Raw genomic sequence first — 20,952 nt, forward strand, 5'->3', positions numbered from 1 at the left:
CCTCTTCTCTGAATTTAAACCACAGTATTCATATACATTTCGGATTTGTGAGGCAAACCTTCACAGCTTTTCCTCACTGTAATGGCTCTTCTTTTCCCGATACTTGATCAGATGTCTCTTATACCTAGTACCAGTATGAGTCCTTATTTACCTGTATTTTGTTAAATTTATATATTTATTTTTTTTTCAAACCTTCTAATTATTTTTACATATGGTTTATTAAGAATTTTTCACCTTGGTCTTTTGACCATCCTCTGATCCATACCTATACCTGGGAGTATCAGTAGTAAAATTAGTGTGTGCGCCTTTTATAGCTCTTAGGGCTCTATTTATTATCATTATTTTTACTAAAATAAATTGAAAGGGTGTTTTCACACCCTTTTCACATTATTTTAGTTTCACCTAAAGTTACTACAGGGCAATTGGAGTAGAATTTGTAAAATTCTACTCCAACCCCTAAGTATCACTTATTTTTAGTAATCAGATTGCCTTTTCCATAATTGTAATGGGAAATGTGATCTGTGTGCAAGTTACTAAAAATAAATAGTGAAAAAAAAATACCTGGAGAGGCCCTGTGATAATAACGCCACTTGGAGGTGGCGTTATCCAGGGTCTCCCCCAGTTACCGGACTCTTGCTCCGCTCTAACATGCAGAGCCCGGAGCTGGCCCCAGTGATCAGCTGTGTGGTCTAAACAGACCACACGCTGATACACTGCAAAAAAAAAAAAAATAGTCCAAAAAAAAAAATTTACTTACCTGAGTCCAGGGACCAGAGTTCGGGGCTCCAGTGATGTCCTCCCTCCAGTCAGCTGGTCTCCCATCCTGCACAGCAGCCCAGTCATCAGGTGACCGGGCCACAGTGCAGTATGGGATATCAGCTGACTGGAGGCATGGAGGACATCACCGGAGCCCAGATCGTGCAGGTAAGTGTAATTAAAGGAGGGGGGGTCCATGATCATGGGGGAGAGGCTTAGCACCGGGGGACAGGGCTTAGCGCCGGGGGGGGTAGCAGCGGCAGCCAGTCGGCGCATGCCCGGGCACTTGTCACAGTATTTTTTGCGAAAATACTGTGATAGGGCTGCAGAGGGGATTCGCAAGGACAGAGCTCTGTCCCTGAAGGGGATTTTTAGTAAATTCCTGTGATATTGCCTGAATTCCCAATGCGGATTGTAGTAAATAGAGCCCTTAATGTGATTAATACGTTATCCCTTATGATTATGGGTTTCAAAATAGGAGTGGAGTCTACCAATATGACCCCGGCAGTGCCCCTAGGATAACTCTCCACACCGCCCTCATCAGCCACCATTCCTTGACTGCTCTCATTCACTATAAAAAATAAAAAAAATTAAAAATGCAACAAAAATAACTGCCTCAATCAATGGATACACAGAGACTTGATCACACATAGCCATCTTTCTTTTTCTTTGTCCTCAATCCGCAGAACACTACTTATAATGTCCCCGATTCTGTGAACCTTATCTTGGTCTAAACTGTGACTTTGTTCAGGCCCATTCATCAAATAAGTTTGTTAAATTTAAATCACGGAAAATAAGGGGAAAGGAAGAATAGGCAATGTAATAGAAAGAGAAGTGTGTAGCTTAGATTAATAAGGAGGAAGGAGGGGTAAGAAATAAGAATTGAAAGAGAAGTGTTTAGTTCAGATTCAGAAATAAAGAGGTATCAGGCTAACAAAGGATAGATATGTTTATAATATAACTCACACAATGAATACAAATAACAGTATTATAATAAAAATAGAAGCAATATTGAAAACAGTACTGCACCGTCAATCTCCAGAAGAAAGAGAAGGAACAACTATAATTTCCCACAATACCCCTTCAACAGGCTCCACCCCAAACTCAACTGATATGTTACTAACCACTAAGAACAGACCCAAGCCCCACCCAAGGCCCTCTGCTCGTCTTTCTGTGTAACAGAGTGCGTCACGTGACTGACCAGAGGTTTATGACACTACAGTCATACAAGATGACCTCCATGTTCTATCACAGTCAATGTCTTTATCTGCGTTTTCTTTTGCTTTAACTGACCTCACCGCCAGGTCGGAAACCTTCTTGCAGTGCGATGTGTGAATCCAATTGTCCTTTTCAGTCACATCGAGGTTGTTAGCAGATCCTGGAACGGGCCTTGCCATCGATCTATGAGACAACCAGAACGTAAGAAATTTCTCACCATTACATAGGCCCTGATTCAGAGCTGAACGCTCTGAGCAGAACGCTCGCTTTGAATCAGGGCTGTCCTATTTAAATGTGGAGCGGCCTTATGGATGCTCACATAGCTGTGGGTTACCACCCACAGCTTATGCGATCGTCCATGATGATGGTCGCGACGGTCAAGACCATCGCGACCATCGGGCTTGCGACGAGACCCTTGCGGTAGGGTCTCGCTGCCGCAAGCCCAGGAGTGATTTTGGCTCTATCAGAGCCAAAGTCACTCCCACTGACATCATTACTGATGTCAGTGGGGCCAGACTCAGACGGTAGGCGTTTCCATGGGAACGCCTCCGTCTGGCCGGCACACCCACCAAAGGGGGTGTGCTGTCAGTCACCATCAACAGCTCGCCCCCTTTGGTGCGAGACCCCGAGCGACGTATTTCTCGTCGCTCGCCGGGTCTCGCGCATGCGCACGACGGAGCTCCCTCCATCGTGCGCATGCGCATTCTCACAACATCGACCCGCTTGCGAGCGAACTTTGCTCGCGAGCGGGTCTGAATGACCCCCATAGTCTCCAGGCTGGACTCCATGACAAGGTACCTCTGGGAGTCTCTTCATAAGCTTTCCTTGCTTTTCTTCAGATGCTGTGAGAATTGTATAACATAGTCCGTAGTTAAATCATATAACAGTGACAAGTCTGCTGCTGGGCTTACAATATGGATAGGCAGTTTTCCAAAAAGTAGCCCATAAGGCACAGGTTAAGTGGCTGCTTTGGAGCAGTGTGAATGCTATACAAAACCAGAGGTAAAGCCCCCAGCCAACTCATGGCAGTCCCCACACCCACCTTATCTAACTTGTACTTAATGTTAGTGCTTACACATTCAATTTTGCTTTTATAAACCCATATAGTGACATATTGCTTGTAATACCTTCCCTGTAAAATGTGTACCTCTGTCACCTTTAACAACACATGGGATACTATGGGGCCTATTCATTAAACCTAAAAATTCTCTGGAGATAATTAGCTTTAGAACTCTCATTGAGTTCTAGCTAATTATAGGTGTAATTCATCATTCCACCTCTCCACAAGTATCTATTCCGAAAAGCTGTCATTTTTGCGATGACAGCTTTTCGGGAAATAGATACATTTTTCCCTGCCTACACTACCTTTATCGCATCTGTTACATCTGTAAAGCCAGTGCATGCGTAGCACTGCCTACAGATGCGTTAAGTTTGTGTAACCCCCTCCCCCCTCCGCTCACCTCCCCGCCCCCCCCCCCCCCCCCGACTTACCTGTCCGCGCAGCAGCCTCCGGCTCCGTCCTGCTGGTCTGTCATGTGGTTTCCCAGCAGACCACATGACAGATTAGAAAACCCCCCCCTTTTTTTTTTTTTTTTTGTCTAAACTTTCTTGTGCTCTGCTGGGGAGCACACATGTCCGACCAGCCTCCGGAGCCTGAGGACGGAGCAGAGCGTCGGAGGGACTCATCGGGGGACCTGCACACGCAGATACAGGTAAGTTTCACCTGCTATTCGCCACCTCACAGTGGCAAATAGTAACTGCATCAAATTCCGAAAATTGATAATTTTCGGAATTTGATGAATACCACAATTTCCACATCCCCATACTAATGTCTGTGATATCTCCTGTGCTAAGTGGCTACATGATTACCAAAATAACGTTATTTAAGGAAAATGTCCTTAAAAACGTTATTTTAGTGTTGATGAGTAGGCCCCTGAATCTGGATTCCTGCACAATTTCTTTGCTGTGAATGATGCTGCACATGACAGATTTCTGTGACAACATCCGGGTTACTTCATTAGGAAACTGAATTACTCACAAACAATAAATGGTTAGATAAATACAAGGTATCCAGGACACATTGAACCTGCTAATGATCGTGCAATTAGTTGCAGGAAGGACACAGATATCAGTAATAATCATCAATTGCATCAGCTGAATCAGACCTAACAGTTCACTTCTGGGGAATGGTCATAAACAAATTGTTGATTAGAATAAACAGGCATAGCTATAACAGTAAACTTGGACATTAAGGGGTCTATTTACTAAGAAGTGTTAGTAGAAGTGAAAAGTGATAAGGTGCCAGCCAATAAGCTCCCAACTGTCATTTTTCAAACACAGCCTGTGAGATGGCAGTTAGGAGCTGATTGACTGGTACCTTATCACTTTTCACTCTTCACTTTTCACTTCTCCTAACACTGCTTAGTAAATAGACCCCTAAGTCAGCTTCAGAGACAATAGTCTGTGAGATACAAATCTTGGTATTATTGATTAAAATAAGCAAGCATAGATATAGCAATAAGCTCAGGCGTTACATCAGCATTGTCATAATCAAAGACAGCAGTCTCTGAGGTATAAATCTAGAATAAAACAAAATAAAGAGACAAAATGGGAAGATGAAAGGTAAGGGGGTCTGGGGAAGGAGGGCAGGGGGAGGAGAGCTATGAAGGCGGGGGGTGCCGTTGGCTGACTGCCATACCGCACTGTAGGTGTCATTGTGTAGCTTCTTAATGCTACACTGTGAGAAATTGCAATTGTTTGATTAAATAAATTTGGCCAATTTGGATAAAACAATTGTTGCTTTAAAAGTTTCTCAAACAAACAGATTAAATGTGCCAGACATTGGTAAAGGTTCTGGTGACCATTTAAAAAAACAATTTTTGCACACTCATCATCATACAAGTCTTTCATAATTGCATACATACTTGTCATTCCTAATCACATATGCATTTTAAATTATTATCCCTAGATTCCGCATTATGCTACCCTCATTCCCCATCCTCTGCTTCCAAGCTCTAAACATTTTTATTTTTATTTTAAATGACTACCCTCTTAACTCTTGGCAACTCACTCTATGCCATATTCAAAAAAATTTTCTTTTTTTTTTTTTTCTGTTCTCTCTGCTGCAAAAATAAAACTCTATTTGAGAGGATATAAAACAATCTCTTGATCTTGAAATGGGAACACTTTCTTCCAGCTTTACACTTCCAATGAGAAACCTTCATTCTTTCTTGAGTATAAGCATGTTAATGGGATTCCATACAAATTGTGGTAAACTACCCTGGTTCCATTAACCGTTTCACCAAACCAATTCCTTCTCGCCTTCATTCATACAACCATTACCATCCAGGTGCTTCCCCCATACTCTGTAGCTTATTGCAGGCTACAATCAACCTCTGCACATTCAAATCACTTGCTCATACCCTCTATCACTTACATTAACTATCTTCAATCCCATACAAATCAGTGCTCGAAGTGAGCCAGCCAACTTATTCTTCATGCTGGGAGCTAAAGAGCAGCTGCAGCATAATGTGGAGATGTGTCCCGCTGGGGACACATCTCCAAGCAGCGCTGGCCTGACCGAGCATGAGGTGAGGGTCCCGGCACCATGAAAGATGCGGCCACAGTACTACAAACACGTCGCCGGTCATAAACCTATTGCGTATCGGCGGCCATTTAAGGACTCATCACGGTGGTCCTTTTAACCTTGGTGCTGGCCGCTAGCCAATCACGGCTTGCAGACCGGCAGCCAATCAGAAGCATGCACGTGGCTGCATCTGATTGGCTGCTGGTCCTTGCCATGCTTGGTTTACAGCCAGTACCAAGTCTAACCTGGAAGGAGGATGCTGATCTGCCGCGGAGCTTCACTGCCAGCTGGGGAATGGGAGGAGAAGCCAGACTGTCTGCGCTGACTCCGGACATGGAACAGGTACAGGGGGTAAGAGAGCGAAGTATTTAGTGTGATGTACAGGGAATGGGGTGATATCAACTGAAACTGCCATACCCCCACTTCAATATTCTCACTTCGAGCACTGATACAAATACATAGACAATGTTGCCCTTTAAAAAACAAATGAGATTAACTTTTTTTTTTTTCCTTTCAAAATTGTGACACGTCTGTCAAAATGAAAACCCCCAAAAACCTACCCCGTGCTACCTGTCTTTCGTTATCAGATTAACACACCTGTCCATCGTGCTACCTGCCTGTTGTTATCAGGTCAGCACACCTGTTACACCACCTGTAACTACACGTCTACCCTGGGCACCCCTGTCTTCGTTATACGGGTTTAGCACCTTCACATCAATATTATCTTGGTTTTTTTTTTTTTTAAATATCTGCAGATCAATTTTACATTATCTAGCCACGTGGACTTCTCCCTTTTGCCTATGATAATATTCCTGCAAGCTCACACATAAACAGCTTCACGTCTCTATACACACACCTTTCAGAAAAGACAAAGAAAATCAAAAAAAACATCTACAGTCAGGTGCATAAATGTTGGGATATTGACAGAATTTTCATATTTTGGCCTCTATTCATCACCACAATGGCTTTGAAATGAAACAAACAAGATGTGCTTTAACTGCAGACTTTTAATTTGAGGGTAATTACATCCAAATGAGGTGAACGGTGTAGGAATTACAACGGTTTCTATATGTGCCTCCCACTTTTTAAGGGGCCAAAAGTAATGGGGCTATCAACTCAAAAGCTATTTCATGGACAGGTGTGGGCTATTCCCTTGTTATTTCATTATCAATTAAGCAGGTAAAAGGTCTGGAGTTGATTCTAGGTGTGACATTTGCATTTGGAATCAGTTGTTGTCGGCTCTCAATATGAGATCCACAGAGCTGTCACTATCAGTGAAGCAAGCCATCATTAGGCTGAAAAATCAAAACAAACCCATCAGAGAGATAGCAAAAACATTAGGTGTGGCCAAATCAACTGTTTGGAAAATTCTTAAAAAGAGAGAACGCATCGGAGAGCTCAGCAACACCAAAAGACCCGGAAGACCGCGGAAAACAACTATGGTGGATGACAGAAGAATTATTTCCCTGGTGAAGAAAAACCCCTTCAGATCAGTTGGACAAATCAAGAGCACTCTCCAGGAGGTAGGTGTGTATGTGTCAAAGTCAACAATCAAGAGAAGACTTCACAAGAGTGAATATAGAGGGTTCACCACAAGATGTAAACCATTGGTGAGCCACAAAAACAGGAAGACCAGATTAGAGTTTGCCAAACCACATCTAAAGAAGCCATTACAGTTCTGGAACAACATCCTATGAACAGATGAGACAAAGATCAACTTGTACCAGAGTGATGGGAAGAGAGTATACAGATGGAAAGGAACTGCTCATGATCCAAAACATACCACCTCATCAGTGAAGCATGGTGGTGGTAGTGTCATGGCCTGGGTATGTATGGCTGCCAATGGAACTGGTTCCCTTGTATTTATTGATGTGACTGCTGACAAAAGCAGCAGAATGAATTCTGAAGTGTTTCGGGCAATATTATATGCTCATATTCAGACAAATGCTTCAGAACTCATTGGACGGCACTTCACAGTGCAGATGGACAATGACCCGAAGCATACTGCAAAAGCAACCAAAGAGTTTTTTAAGGCTAAAAAGTGGAATGTTATGCAATGGCCAAGTCAATCCCCTGACCTGAATCCGATTTGAGCATGTATTTCACTTGATGAAGACAAAACTGAAGGGAAAATGCCCCAAGAACAAGCAGGAACTGAAGACATTTGCAGTAGAGGCCTGGCAGAGCATCACCAGGGATGAAAACCAGCGTCTGGTGATGTCTATGCGTTCCAGACTTCAGGCTGTAATTGCCTGCAAAAGATTTGCAACAAAGTATTAAAAAGTAAAAGTTAGATTTAGGATTGTTTAGTTTGTCCCATTACTTTTGGCCCCTTAAAAAGTGGGAGGCACATATAGAAACCATTGTAATTTCTATACCGTTCACCTGATTTGGATGTAATTACCCTCAAATTAAGTCTGAAAGTCTGCAGTTAAAGCACATCTTGTTTGTTTCATTCCAAAGCCATTGTGGTGGTGAATAGAGGCCAAAATATGAAAGTTCTGTCAATGTCCCAATATTTATGCACCTGGCTATATGTCACCAATGCATATTACCTCAAACATGTATCTGACACATAACAAATCTTAAACAATATTTCAAATTCTGGAATAAACACCTCAAGTTTACAATATATCATAACATCAGCAGAAACTGATCTATGTTAATCAAACTGTCTGCTAAATCTAACACAGCAAAATACAAACAATTAAAACACATGTACCTTAACTACCCAATCAAGGTTTTTTGTTTTTTTTGTTTAACCTATCAGAGTGAGCAGAAAAAGAATTCAATTTGCAAATTTAAAGAATATCAATATTTTACATTTAACATATTTCAGTGGAAAGTGTTGCGCAGGACAGAATAACCTTCTCTTATCTACTGGCGCACTGCCAGACTGCGAAGTGCCATTTTCTAACAGACTACGAAACCTTTTTATAATAAAGGAACAAGTGGGTAAAAAAAAACTTATTAAATTTCTAACAGGAACAAGTTCAAAACATTCAACTAATACATCACAGTTTAACTTACCACCATATCAAAAGACTGAGGGAGAAAGGTGAAGAAGAAAAAACAAGACAAAATTGCACGTTTAATAATAATAAAAAATAAAAATTATCTAATGAGCAAAATAACTCACTGCCCGTGTAAACTCTCTCACTCACTCGCCTATAGCAGGTGTCATCTGGTGTATCCGAGTCACGGCACCAAAATTGATAACGCAATGTGTTCTATATTTATTTATAAACCTTACTTGTTATAAGAAGAAATGAAATAATTCACACCAATACAGATTCTAAAATAAATGACAATGCTTTTACTTAAAGACAGCATAATTATACATGTATTTTGCCAGTGCAGAGTTACAACAAAAACATAACACTTACGTTATTTCAACAGCAGTAGGAATACTTGTAAAATAAATTTATGACACCCAGTGCAGCATATCAGCCAATTTCATACATACGTACGGCAACAGCACCCCGCAGCTCCTCGATGTGCTCCCTCTCTCCTTTGTCCTCCGACTGCTCCCCCTCCCTCTTTCTCTCATGAGCTTTATACTATAACTCCTCTATATCTCTAACACATCCAAAATGGCAAATATTAATTTATTTAATATTCATACGTACTAGACCCGAATTGTTTGTCCTAACCATAATAATATGTTATCATCTTTTTCTCTGTTCCTATGTAGATTCTCGCGCCTGCTTCTTGCAGGCCAAGGCTTTCTTGATTAACTCGCTTTATTTATAAAATCGAGACTTGTTATCTGCTGTTCTGCACACGCTAAAAACGGACATTTTAAAGCTACAATTCTTATTGTTAAACCACTTAACAAGATGGCTGCTGCATTAGACACAGGATTTGCTTACTTTAGAGGTAATAGAGTATACCCTATCCGCTCTAGACTGAAGCCATTCGACAAATATGGTCTTCTACAACTCACGCAACTAACTTTTATATATTCTCAATTATTTCTATATATTCTTAATTGCAATAAAAGTAATAGTGAAATACAGAAGCATGCATATATTCGTGAATTGCTGACGGAACTTGTACGACCACATATTCCTGCGTTATCACTGTGTATTGGGGATATTACAATCTGGCATAATGTGTATTTTGGGGGCACCAGAATGTGGCATACTGTGTATTAGGGATATTACAGTCTAGCATAATGTGTATTATGGAGGCACTACAATCTTGACTCTGAACTGTCCTTTGTTTCCCACATTCAATCTGTCTTAAAATCATGTTACATACATGTAAAAAACGTATCCAAAATTCGACCATATCTCACACAAGACACTGCAAGAACTCTAATCCATGCACTCATTATTTCCCGCATTGACTATTACAATAGTCTCCTTACTGGTCTTCCCAAATCCTTACTGGTCTTCCCAAAATCAGTCTTTCGCCATTACAATCCATTATGAATGCAGCTGCGAGGCTTATCTTCCTTGCCAAACATTCATCTCTGCTGCCCCGCTCTCAGTCCCTCCATTGGTTGCCGGGTTTTCTACTGTATTCAATATAAAATACTTTTACTTACACATAAGGCTATTAACCAAGCCACACCAACATACATCTCTTTACTGATTTTAAAATATCTCCCAGCCTGATCTCTTCGCTCAGCACAAGATCTGCATCTCTCATACCCACGTATTACTTGCTCCCATTCATGGTTACATAGTGACATAGTGTGTTACGGGGCACTACAATGTGGCATAGGGCCTGATTCTGAGTTGGATGCAGCAGCGTCTATTGGTGGTCACACACCTGTGACTTTATGCAAATGTCTCTATACACTCCTTTCCTTGTGTACATCCGTGCGGCTGAATGCACGCTATAATACAGAGTGGTGTATCATTATGCGCCACCTACAGTCACACCAGCCCTATGGCAAGTGCAATTTCTCCGTCTGACCATGGCCTCCTATTCCTGGGGCTGTGCATCTGCGTAGGCAGCCGCTTTCACTGACACTCCCCTAACACGCCAATTATACAAACCGTATTTGGTGGCGGCAGGACGGCTGTTTGTGCATAGGTTTGGTGCTTCTGTTTCTTCTTTGGAATGTGATATAAATAGAAATTGAATCACTGATCTCTTACGTCCCATCCAATCTTCCCCCTAACTGTCCTCTGCCCTTCAACTGTGATGCATGCAGTGTGTGTATATAATTTATTGCTCCTCTTGCACTGATTAAATAAAGCCTCTACAGCAGGCCTGGCCAACATGTGACTCTCCAGCTGTTGTGAAACTACACATCCCAGCATGCCCTGCCACACTTTTAGGATTCTCCAATAGTAAAACTGTGACAGGGCATACTGGGACTTATAGATTCACAGCGACTGGAGAGCCACAGGATGGCCAGGCCTGCTCTACAGGATCATTTGTTACACTATTGTTTTATTATTTCTCTCAAATGTTTTACATTATGACGGGGCCCTAGGACTTCAAATGTTATACATTATGGGACTCACATACTGCAATTTTATCAGTATGATCACTGTATGTGTGTGTGTGTGTGTGTGTGTGTGTGTGTGTGTATGTGTGTATATATATATATATATGACAGTTAGGTTAGGGGGTCCCTCTCCTGGGTAGAGGACTCCTTCCTTACACACACAGCAGCAGGGAAGCAGCACACCAGTCTGTTTGCAAGTACAAGCTGGTCGGCGCCAGTCTTTATTGTACAATGACAGAAATATAAAGAAAACATAAATATAAATCCTAGCCCTGTCGGGGCACTAACTTCACAGGTAGTTTCCTCACTACCAGAACCTGGCAGGGCCTAATGCCCTCGCCAGCAACAAAGCACAGTACTCACAAATAGGTTTTTCAAGTGTCTCTGAGCAAACTCCCTGCTTGCTCTCCCAGGTGAGACACTCAGCCCTATACACACTAGGCTTATATTGGCCACTCTCAGGTGGAAAACTAACAAGCCTGTTACCAGGCTGCGAGAACCAAAACCTGGAGTGGCCGTGGGTGGAGCCCTCCCTCTCCTCTCACCCACAACCCCCAGGTCCCAAACCGGCTTTTCAAAAAACCGAAACTGAAGCCTGCTACACTGCAGACTTTCTCCTGGGGGTTTAAAACACAAAAGACAGGAATCTGGGACAAATGTACCTGCCACAGACCACTTTACCAGTGATCCTATCACATATCCCCCCCCCTTTGTTTCGACCTGTGCGGCGGAACAACTGAAGCCCCCAAACAATGAACGCGTGACAACGCATCAGCATTGGCCAGCTGGCTTCCTGGCCTGTGTTCCACTGAAAATTTTAAAGTTTGTAACGCCAAGAACCATCTTGTAATTCTCGCATTACTGTCCTTATTTTCAGACATCCACTTCAGAGGGGCATGGTCAGTGATCAATTTGAACTTTCTTCCGACCAAGTAGTACCTGAGAGCCTCTAACGCCCACTTTATGGCCAACGCCTCCTTCTCCACTGTGGCATAGTTTCTCTCATGTACATTCAACTTTCTGCTAAGATAGAAAATAGGGTGTTCCTCACCCTCCTTGTTCTAGGACAGGACCGCTCCTATACCTACTTCTGATGCATCGGTTTGTACAATGAATTCCCTTTCAAAATTAGGAGTCATCAGGACTGGTTGGGAACACAACGCTACTTTCAACTCCTGAAAAGCTTTCTCTGCCTCAGGACTCCATTCTACCATGACTTTTTGTTTGCCTTTGGTCAGGTCAGTCAGTGGGACTGCCATGGTGGCAAAGTTTGGTATAAACCTCCTGTAGTACCCCGTAATTCCCAAGAAGGCTCTCACCTGCTTCTTATTCAGAGGCCGTGGCCAGTTTTGTATGGCATCAACTTTATTGAGCTGAGGCTTTATCAGGCCTCTGCCAATGGTGTACCCCAGATATTTTACTTCCTCCATGCCTAGACAACACTTTTTTTGGTTGGCCGTCAAACCTGCCTTATAGATGGAGTCCAACACTGCTTGTACCCTGGGTAAGTGTGACTGCCAATCAGGACTATGAACGACCACGTCATCCAGATAAGCAGCCGCATATCATCTATGGGGCCTTAGAATCCTGTCCATCATTCTTTGGAAGGTAGCAGGTGCCCCATGTAGCCCGAAGGGCAACATCTTGTACTGAAACAAGCCCTCTGGCGCTGAAAAAGCTGTCTTTTGTTTGGCGCTCTCGGTTAACGGTACTTGCCAATACCCTTTGGTTAGGTCAAGAGTCGTTAAATACCTTGCCGTCCCTAGTCTCTCAATCAGTTAATCCACTCTTGGCATCGGGTAGGCATCGAATTTTGAAACACTTTTCAACTTTCGGAAGTCATTGCAGAAATGCACACTCCCGTCGGGCTTTGGAATCAACACAATGGGACTTGACCATTCACTATGTGATTCTTCAATAACCCCTAATTCTAGCATATTTTTAATTTCTTTCGACACCGATTCTCTTTGTGCTTCTGGTAACCTATAGGGCTTTAGATTAACTTTAACCCCTGGGTCAGTGATGATGTCATGTTTAATGACCGAGGTTTTCCCAGGTACGTCAGAGAACAGCACCCTATTTCTGATCAGAAACTCCTTGACCTCTTGTTGTTGAATTGCCGACAGGGTTTTTGCCACTGTCACTTCGGTAACTAAGGGCCCTGGACTTACTGGAGGGTCTCGGACGGCCGACAGTACCGTTCTATCTTTCCAGGGCTTTAATAGATTTATATGGTATATCTGTTCCGGCTTTCTTTTCCCCGGCTGGTAAACTTTGTAATTGACCTGCCCCACTCTTTCTAAGATTTCAAAGGGCCCTTGCCATTTAGCCAAAAGTTTATTTTCCACAGTGGGAACCAATACTAACACTCTGTCCCCAGGAGCAAAGCTGCATAACCGAGCATTGCGGTTGTATACCCTCTGCTGTGCCTGTTGAGCCTGTTCCAGGTGCTCTCTCACTATCTGCACTACCGCAGCAATTCTCTCCTGCATTTGAGAAACATACTCAATCACCGTGTTGTAAGGACTAGACTGCCCCTCCCATGTCTCTTTGGCAATGTCTAGAAACCCCCTTGGGTGTCTCCCATACAACAAGTCGAAGGGTGAAAATCCGGTTCAGGACTGGGGAACTTCTCTTATGGCCAACAATAAATATGGCAATAAGTAGTCCCAATCCCTACCATCCTTGTCGACCACTTTCCTAAGCATGTGTTTCAACGTCTTGTTAAACCTCTCGACCAGCCCATCGGTTTGGGGGTGATAAACCGAAGTTCTTAACTGTTCAATTTTGAACAGGTGGCATAACTCTTTCATGACTTTGGACATAAACGGTGTACCCTGGTCAGTTAGTATCTCCTTAGGTATACCCAGCCTGCTAAAGACATGAACTAGCTCTCTGGCAATGGTCTTGGTTGACGTATTGCGCAACGGGATCGCTTCCGGGTACCTGGTAGCGTAATCCATTATGACCAGAATATACTGGTGTCCCCTGGGAGACTTCATTAAGGGTCCAACCAAATCCATCGCTATTCTTTCAAACGGCACCTCTATGATAGGCAATGGAACTAGTGGACCCTTAAAATGTGGCCTGGGAGCATGATACTGACACTCAGGGCAGGATGCGCAATAGTCATATACCTCTTTATGAAGCCCGGGCCAGAAAAACCTCTGCATTATTCGCTCAGTGGTTTTCTCTACCCCTAGATGGCCTGCCGTTATATGACCATGGGCCAGATCCAACACTGTTCTTCTGTAGGCTTTGGGAACTATTAGTTGTTCCACAACATCTTCCCCCTTCTTAGTCACCTGATATAACAAATCCTGACACATTGCCATGTGGGGATAGGACAAAGGACTATGAGGGTCTACGGGTTTACCATCAACTACTTTTACATTCTCCCTGGCTTTTACCAAAGTAGGGTCATTCAACTGCTACACGGCAAAGACCTCTCTTCTGACCTCTAAATCAGGCAGACGATCACCTGGCCCAACAACACTTCCCACCTCAATGGGAGGCACATCAGTTGGCGGGCCACCGTCACGCTCCGCATTCTCTAGTTCGCCAATCATAGTAGAAAAAGGGAATAACCCTGACTCAGAAGAAACTCCCTCCTCCACTACATCGACAACATTCTCAAATGGATCGGGGTTGTTCACCTCTGGAACAAAACGGCTTTCCCACAACTTCCAGAAGTGAGCAAAGTCTCTCCCCAATATTGCATCGTACATCAGACCATGTACCAAACCTACAGAAACTATAGCAGAACCACATGGTGTCTCGATGTTCACCTCGGCAGTAACATAATATCGAGTATCCCCATGTATGCAGGTCACACCAACAGTTTTCCCCTCACGCCGCAAGGTGTTCACCAGCTCAGCTTTTATAAGTGTCACCAAGCTACCAGAGTCTAACAGTGCCTCTACTCGGTTGCCATCTACAGTGAGTACACACATGTGCTTATCAGTCACAGCCTGACGGTCAGCCGTACAGGCTATCTGTGCAAAGAAAGACCCCCTGCGGTAGACATGAGCAGTATCACATTGCATAGGTTCAGTTGTAAGTGCACAATTAGCGGCAATATGGCCGAAGCCACCACATCGGAAACACTGAGTCATATTAATGTCTAGTCATTTACGGGGCAAGATCCTTCCCGGCCTGGCAGGCCTGTCTCCAGGTTCTACACCCTCAGTCTTAGGTACATTCCACCGCCCAGCACCCTTCTCCCCTGGAACAGTCTTACCAGTGTCTGTGGGAGTTCGCCGGTGCGCCATCGGGGCTCGGTGGGGCATACTCATCAGCTCCTCAGCCGCCACGTACCTCTCCACCAGCTCGACCAACTGGTCCGTGGACTTATGGTCTGCATGGCTCACCCACTTGCGCAGAGTCACAGGTAATGATCGCAGGTACCGGTCCATCACGACCCTTTCCACGATCTGTGGTCCCGTCAGCGTCTCGGGCTGTAGCCATTTTAAGGACAGATGGACGAGGTCATGCATCTGTGAACGTGGAGGCTTGTCCTTATGGAACTCCCAGCGGTGGACCCGTTAGGCACGAACAAAGGTGGTGACTCCCAAACGAGTTAGGATCTCCTGTTTTAGTTTTTTATAGTCCTTGGCATCAGCCAGGCATAAGTCGAAATATGCTTTTTGTTGCTCCCCAGACAAAAAAGGTGCCACCAGACTTGCCCACGGCTCCTTGGGCCAACTCTCCCTCTCGGCCGTTCTTTCAAATGCGGCGAGATAGGCCTCCACATCATCGCCCGAAGTCATCTTTTGGAGGAAGTGACTGGCTCGTACAGAGTGAGTGGTGGTAGGAGGACCAGTATTAACATCTCTGGGCCGGGCGACCAGGTGCTGTACCACCTCTCTTATGGCCTGGCTGTTTTCCGCTAAGGCCTGGCGGGTTTCCTCAATGGCGACCTGTTGAAGTCTGTTAGTCTCCTGCTGAAGTTTGTTCGTCTCCTGCTGAGCTCTGGTAGATTCCTGCTGAGCTGCTGTAGCTTGGAGCAAGGCCTTAATCATGTCCTCCATTTTGTCCTGGGGTGTAGGTTGGAAGCTGAACCTTGCCTCTCTGAGCATTGGCTGACGCCTCCTCTATGGGACTCCAAGGACACAGTGTTATTTCCACACTCACAAATTGGGTGTCTGTCCCTTTAATTTTTAAACGGAAAGTTTCCCTCTCGCTGCAACTTCAGTGTGTGGGGTTGCGCGCATTCTCCACCATATTGTGACACCGTTAGGTTAGGGGGTCCCTCTCCTGGGTAGAGGACTCCTGCCTTACACACACACACACAGCAACAGGGAAGCAGCACACCAGTCTGGATGCAAGTACAAGCTGGTTGGCGCCAGTCTTTATTGTACAATGACAGAAATATAAAGAAAACATAAATATAAATCCTAGCCCTGTCGGGGCACTAACTTCACAGGTAGTTCCCTCACTACCAGAACCTGGCAGGGCCTAATGCCCTCACCAGCAACAAAGCACAGCACAGTACTCACAAATAGATTTTTCAAGTGTCTCTGAGCAAACTCCCTGCCTGCTCTCCCAGGTGAGACACTCAGCCCTAAACACACTAGGCTTATATTGGCCATTCTCAGGTGGAAAACTAACAAGCCTGTTACCAGGCTGCGAGAACCAAAACCTGGAGTGGCCGTGGGTGGAGCCCTCCCTCTCCTCTCACCCACAACCCCCAGGTCCCAAACCGGCTTTTCAAAAAGCCGAAACTCAAGCCTGCTACACTTTACCAGTGATCCTATCACAATAAATATATATATATATTTTATTAACTTTTTTTTTTTTTTTAGTGCACAATAATATAACAGGTGGTGCATAATTAATTTAAGCCAAGAAGGTAAAGAGATTGAGGTGGTTGACCGTAGGCAGTAGCTGTGCTAGCTATACCCTATGTGCACACCACATCCCCACAGCACTGGTCACCCCCAATCCCCACATCCGTAGTCACACCCCCGCCGTGCTGGTCACACCTTCTGCAGAAGCACAAATAGGCCCGTCAGAAAGGTCATCTCCAGACACTTGTGGACCTTAATCTGGCACTGCCTACAATGTACAAATCTCCATAGGGATTCCATTAGAACAAGAACAGTCGTTTTTAAGGTAAGTGTTTATTCCTCCCACAGTGTTTACTTTGTAGCATAATGTACACTATAATGCTTCAAATATTTATTGGGATTTAATGATTTATTTAGAGTGTTAAGGCAACCCATCTATTATGTTCCATAAAGGGGGCCCCAGTGGAGCTTCCAACCTATATTCCCTATCACATGTACACATACAAATGCTTTTTGGTACTTTTTGTCAGCAGCCAATTAAACTAATTGGTATATTTTTTTGGAGTGTGGGAGGAAACCCATGCAACCAAGGGGAGAATATACAAACACTCCACAGATATTGACATGACTGGAATCAAAGCCATGACCTCAGTGCTAAGAGGCAAAGGCACACCATGCTGCTCAAGTGACAAACCAAGGAAGTGCCTATGACAGTGGTTCCCAAATTCTGTTCTCAAGGCACCCTAATGGTCCAGGTTTTAAGGAAATCTATTATTGACCACAAGTGAATTAATTTGTACCTTGGTCATTTTGATTTAATCATCTGTTATCGCTCATGGATATCCCTAAAACCTAGACTATTAGGGTGAGCACCCTGTTTGGGAACCACTGTCCTATGTCATAGTTATCTACTCTCTTGGATCCTCCAGGAGACTCCTGAATTTTCCTAGTGAATTGGGCAGGATAGGGAGAATAATCATTACATGCTCTATACATTTATCACTTCGCCTCCTCAAGTGTGTTCTCAATTTTCTCCTCTAGTTTCGTTTCCTGATACAATGGCCAGAATCTCAATGAAGAAGCTAATGTATATATCTGTCGTATTGACTGCCACCTTTCTACTGATATTTTTATTTACCAACCCTTTGAACACTCCGTTGGATCACTGGAGACCTCCGTGTACCTGCTGTGATAGTAGACTAACCACTGATACTATTACACCACTGGGAGACAACCGGACTTTTATCATAGCTGCATATTTCGACAATCGAATACACAATAAAAGCGCAGTTCGTGTCCTCAGCATTATTCATCATAAAGAGGTAAAGGAGCTGTATTGCTGGTTCTGTTGCACCACAAACAAATCTGTGAAGGTTTCCAAGGCTCAGATAGACATACTCCGTGATCGGTTCGACTTTCCCTATGGCACAACGGACCTGCTCTGTATGGAACCACCAGACTGCCAAGCCAAGTACCTATATGTCCATATGTCTCCTTCAGGAAACATGACACAATTACCCCTGTTCCAAATACAAAATCAGGACAAGAAACCGTTTTCCGCCAACTTTACTGTCTGCGTTTCCGCAATGTTTGGGAGTTACAATAACGTCTTACAGTTCTTGCAAACCATAGAGATGTACCGGATATTGGGGGCCCAAAGGGTCATGATCTACCTTAATAATTGCAGCACACAGATGGAAAAATTTATTCAGTACTACATTGCAGAAGGTATTGTAGAGGTGATACCATGGCCAATCCAACGATACCTGAGAACTAATCGAGCATGGCACTATTCCTATTCTAAGAACGCCAAAGATATTGGGTATTATGGTCAATTGGCAACACTCAATGACTGCATCTATCGGAACATGTACAGGAGTAAATTTGTGCTGCTTAATGATCTTGATGAAATAATTCTGCCAGTTAAACACCAGACATGGAACAGACTGATGGAAAGTCTTCAGCAACAGGACCCAGGAGTTGGTGTTTTTTTGTTTGAAAATCACATTTTCCCTCGAACCATCACTATTGATGGAAACTTCTCCAACATTTCATCTTGGCAGAGTTTGCCAGGATTCAATATACTGCGGCACGTTCAGCGTGAGCCAATTGGAACGAGCCATTCCATTGGCCAGAAAATGATTGTGGATCCTAGGAAGGTAATTCAAACATCTGTACACTATGTTATAAAATTTATTGGATATTCTAAAGAAGTCTCTAATGAGACAGCGCTGCTTCACCACTGCAGATCCCCTCCTCGAAAGACTTTACTGAACACATCATTAATTGAAGAGAAAACTATTTGGAGATATAATGCTTCATTGATTAGAAATGTTAACAAGGTCCTAAGTCAAGTACATTTATAGTCATAATAACCAAAGAAAATGGTTGTTAAGGTCAGATTATTCTTCCCTGATCTACAGATTTTTACCCTTTTCTATCAATGATTATATTCTCGGGTTTTCTATGTGGGCAGAAACAGAGTTCTAAATTTGGGCAGTAATCCTCAGATTGAGGAAAACTCCAAGGGTGGGTATTAGTGATGGACATACCCTTTTCATCTATGTACAGAAGTACCCTCATTCACCATTGCTCATATATTTGGCTCAGCATAGACTATAGTTTAGCTGTGCCTTTTCCTTTTAAATATGCATCCAAGTGGCATCACTAATGCAAAAAAACAGTACAATTCAAGGGTACACTCACTACTGGGGCTGGCATTACTTGTAGCTCCTCTGACACATCGATTTGCTTAATCTATGACTTTACACACATTTCATACCAAGGGCCTCATTTACTAACGAGTTTTTATCACAAAAACGAGTGATATATTTCACTGTGTATGATAAATGGTGCTCCAGCCAATCAGCTCCCAACTGTCAACTGTTAGCAAAATGACAGTTGGGAGCTGATTGGCTGGAGCACCATTTATCATACACAGTAAAATGTATCACTCGTGTTTGTGATAAAAACTCGTTAGTAAATGGGGGCCCAAGTCTGTTACAACAAAAGTACTAATCTCTGTCCCTGGCACACTGTGAGCGACTTTGTATGCAGTGATGATGTAAATAAGCACACATTGCTTTCCATGGCTGAGCACCTAAGTCGCACAGAGCGCCTAGCACCATATGGCGCAAAAATACTAGGTGAATGAGGTCACAACTATTCCTTATTTTGAAAGGTGTTAGTCAAAAGTCCCAACAAGCAGAAACACAGTGCAAGCAAGAAAACCAATGGGAGGACAGGACTGTAAAGTCTTGCGGACTATTTGTTTTGTGACAAAATAGTTTTCAAACTGCATTACTGCTTGTTTATGGGAATCTAGGGGTGGCAGAATATAAATATCATACAGTATATTAATAAAAACATGGAATCTGTATTTTGTTTCTCATTTTTTGATCTAACTGCTGCATGTAATAAATAAAAATTTTTTTTAACTTTGTGTAAACTGTGATGGACAAACACAAAAGGTAAACGCTGCATCAGTGGGGACTGGTCAGATAGTTAGCTAGCCAATGGAAGCCGGTTGGCATCGGAGTCTGGGGGACAGGATTATCCATAGCTGCTGTTCTGTGCTGCACCCGGCTGGTTCCCGATGCCCTCCCACTGACTCCTGCCCGGCGATGTTGGGACGGCTGAGCAGCGTTTGGGGTTGCAGTTGGTGTGGGTCCTCTCCTTTAGTTTAGGACTGTGCTGCGGCCGCAGCTTCACAACCTCCACTGTTTGAGACCTATAAATACTGACTGCAATTCAAAGATCTCTACTAGTATCCTACCCAACAACTACAAGGAAAAAAAAATAGATTGCATCTGTAGATATAGTAATGAACACTAGAGGTCAATTTATAAATTTTGATTGCACTAATGCATAATCTACATAAAAACCATCAATACATTCATCAAAAAGATAATAAAAATGTTCTCATAAAACAGCATCAAAAAAATTAGTAAAATGCGTGTAAACACATTTATAGGTGCGTTCTGTAATGGGTTGCGAGCTGCAGCTACTGTGGGAACTTCTACAAGTCTTATCGTGTTTTTAAAGCGGCAATTATTTTAAAGGCAAAACCAAAGCTGTCTGTACCCACCGTACCAGGTAAGTCATCACTAGAACACCAGGGATGTTTCAACTAATCA

General features: G+C 43.4%; 1 protein-coding gene across 4 annotated transcripts in view; it reads left to right on the forward strand.

Moving 5' to 3' along the window:
- The window catches only part of LOC148480557 (beta-1,4-galactosyltransferase galt-1-like), a 28,592-nt gene extending 8,966 nt beyond the window's left edge, over positions 1 to 19,626 (forward strand). For 2 of the 4 annotated variants that reach the window (XM_088454212.1, XM_088454210.1), the window contains exon 2: positions 17,858 to 19,626. In XM_088454212.1, the coding sequence (XP_088310338.1) occupies positions 17,875 to 19,182 (1,308 nt within the window). In that variant the 5' untranslated portion in view covers positions 17,858 to 17,874 and the 3' untranslated portion in view covers positions 19,183 to 19,626. Of the gene's footprint in view, positions 1 to 5,839; positions 5,912 to 17,857 lie in introns of those variants that run through there. The other 2 variants (XM_088454211.1, XM_088454213.1) reach the window with 2 other exon arrangements.
- Positions 19,627 to 20,952: the final 1,326 nt, after the last annotated feature.

This window comes from Taudactylus pleione, unplaced genomic scaffold (assembly GCF_031769625.1).
Source record: "Taudactylus pleione unplaced genomic scaffold, aTauple2 ptg000610l, whole genome shotgun sequence".
Classification (NCBI taxonomy): domain Eukaryota; kingdom Metazoa; phylum Chordata; class Amphibia; order Anura; family Myobatrachidae; genus Taudactylus; species Taudactylus pleione.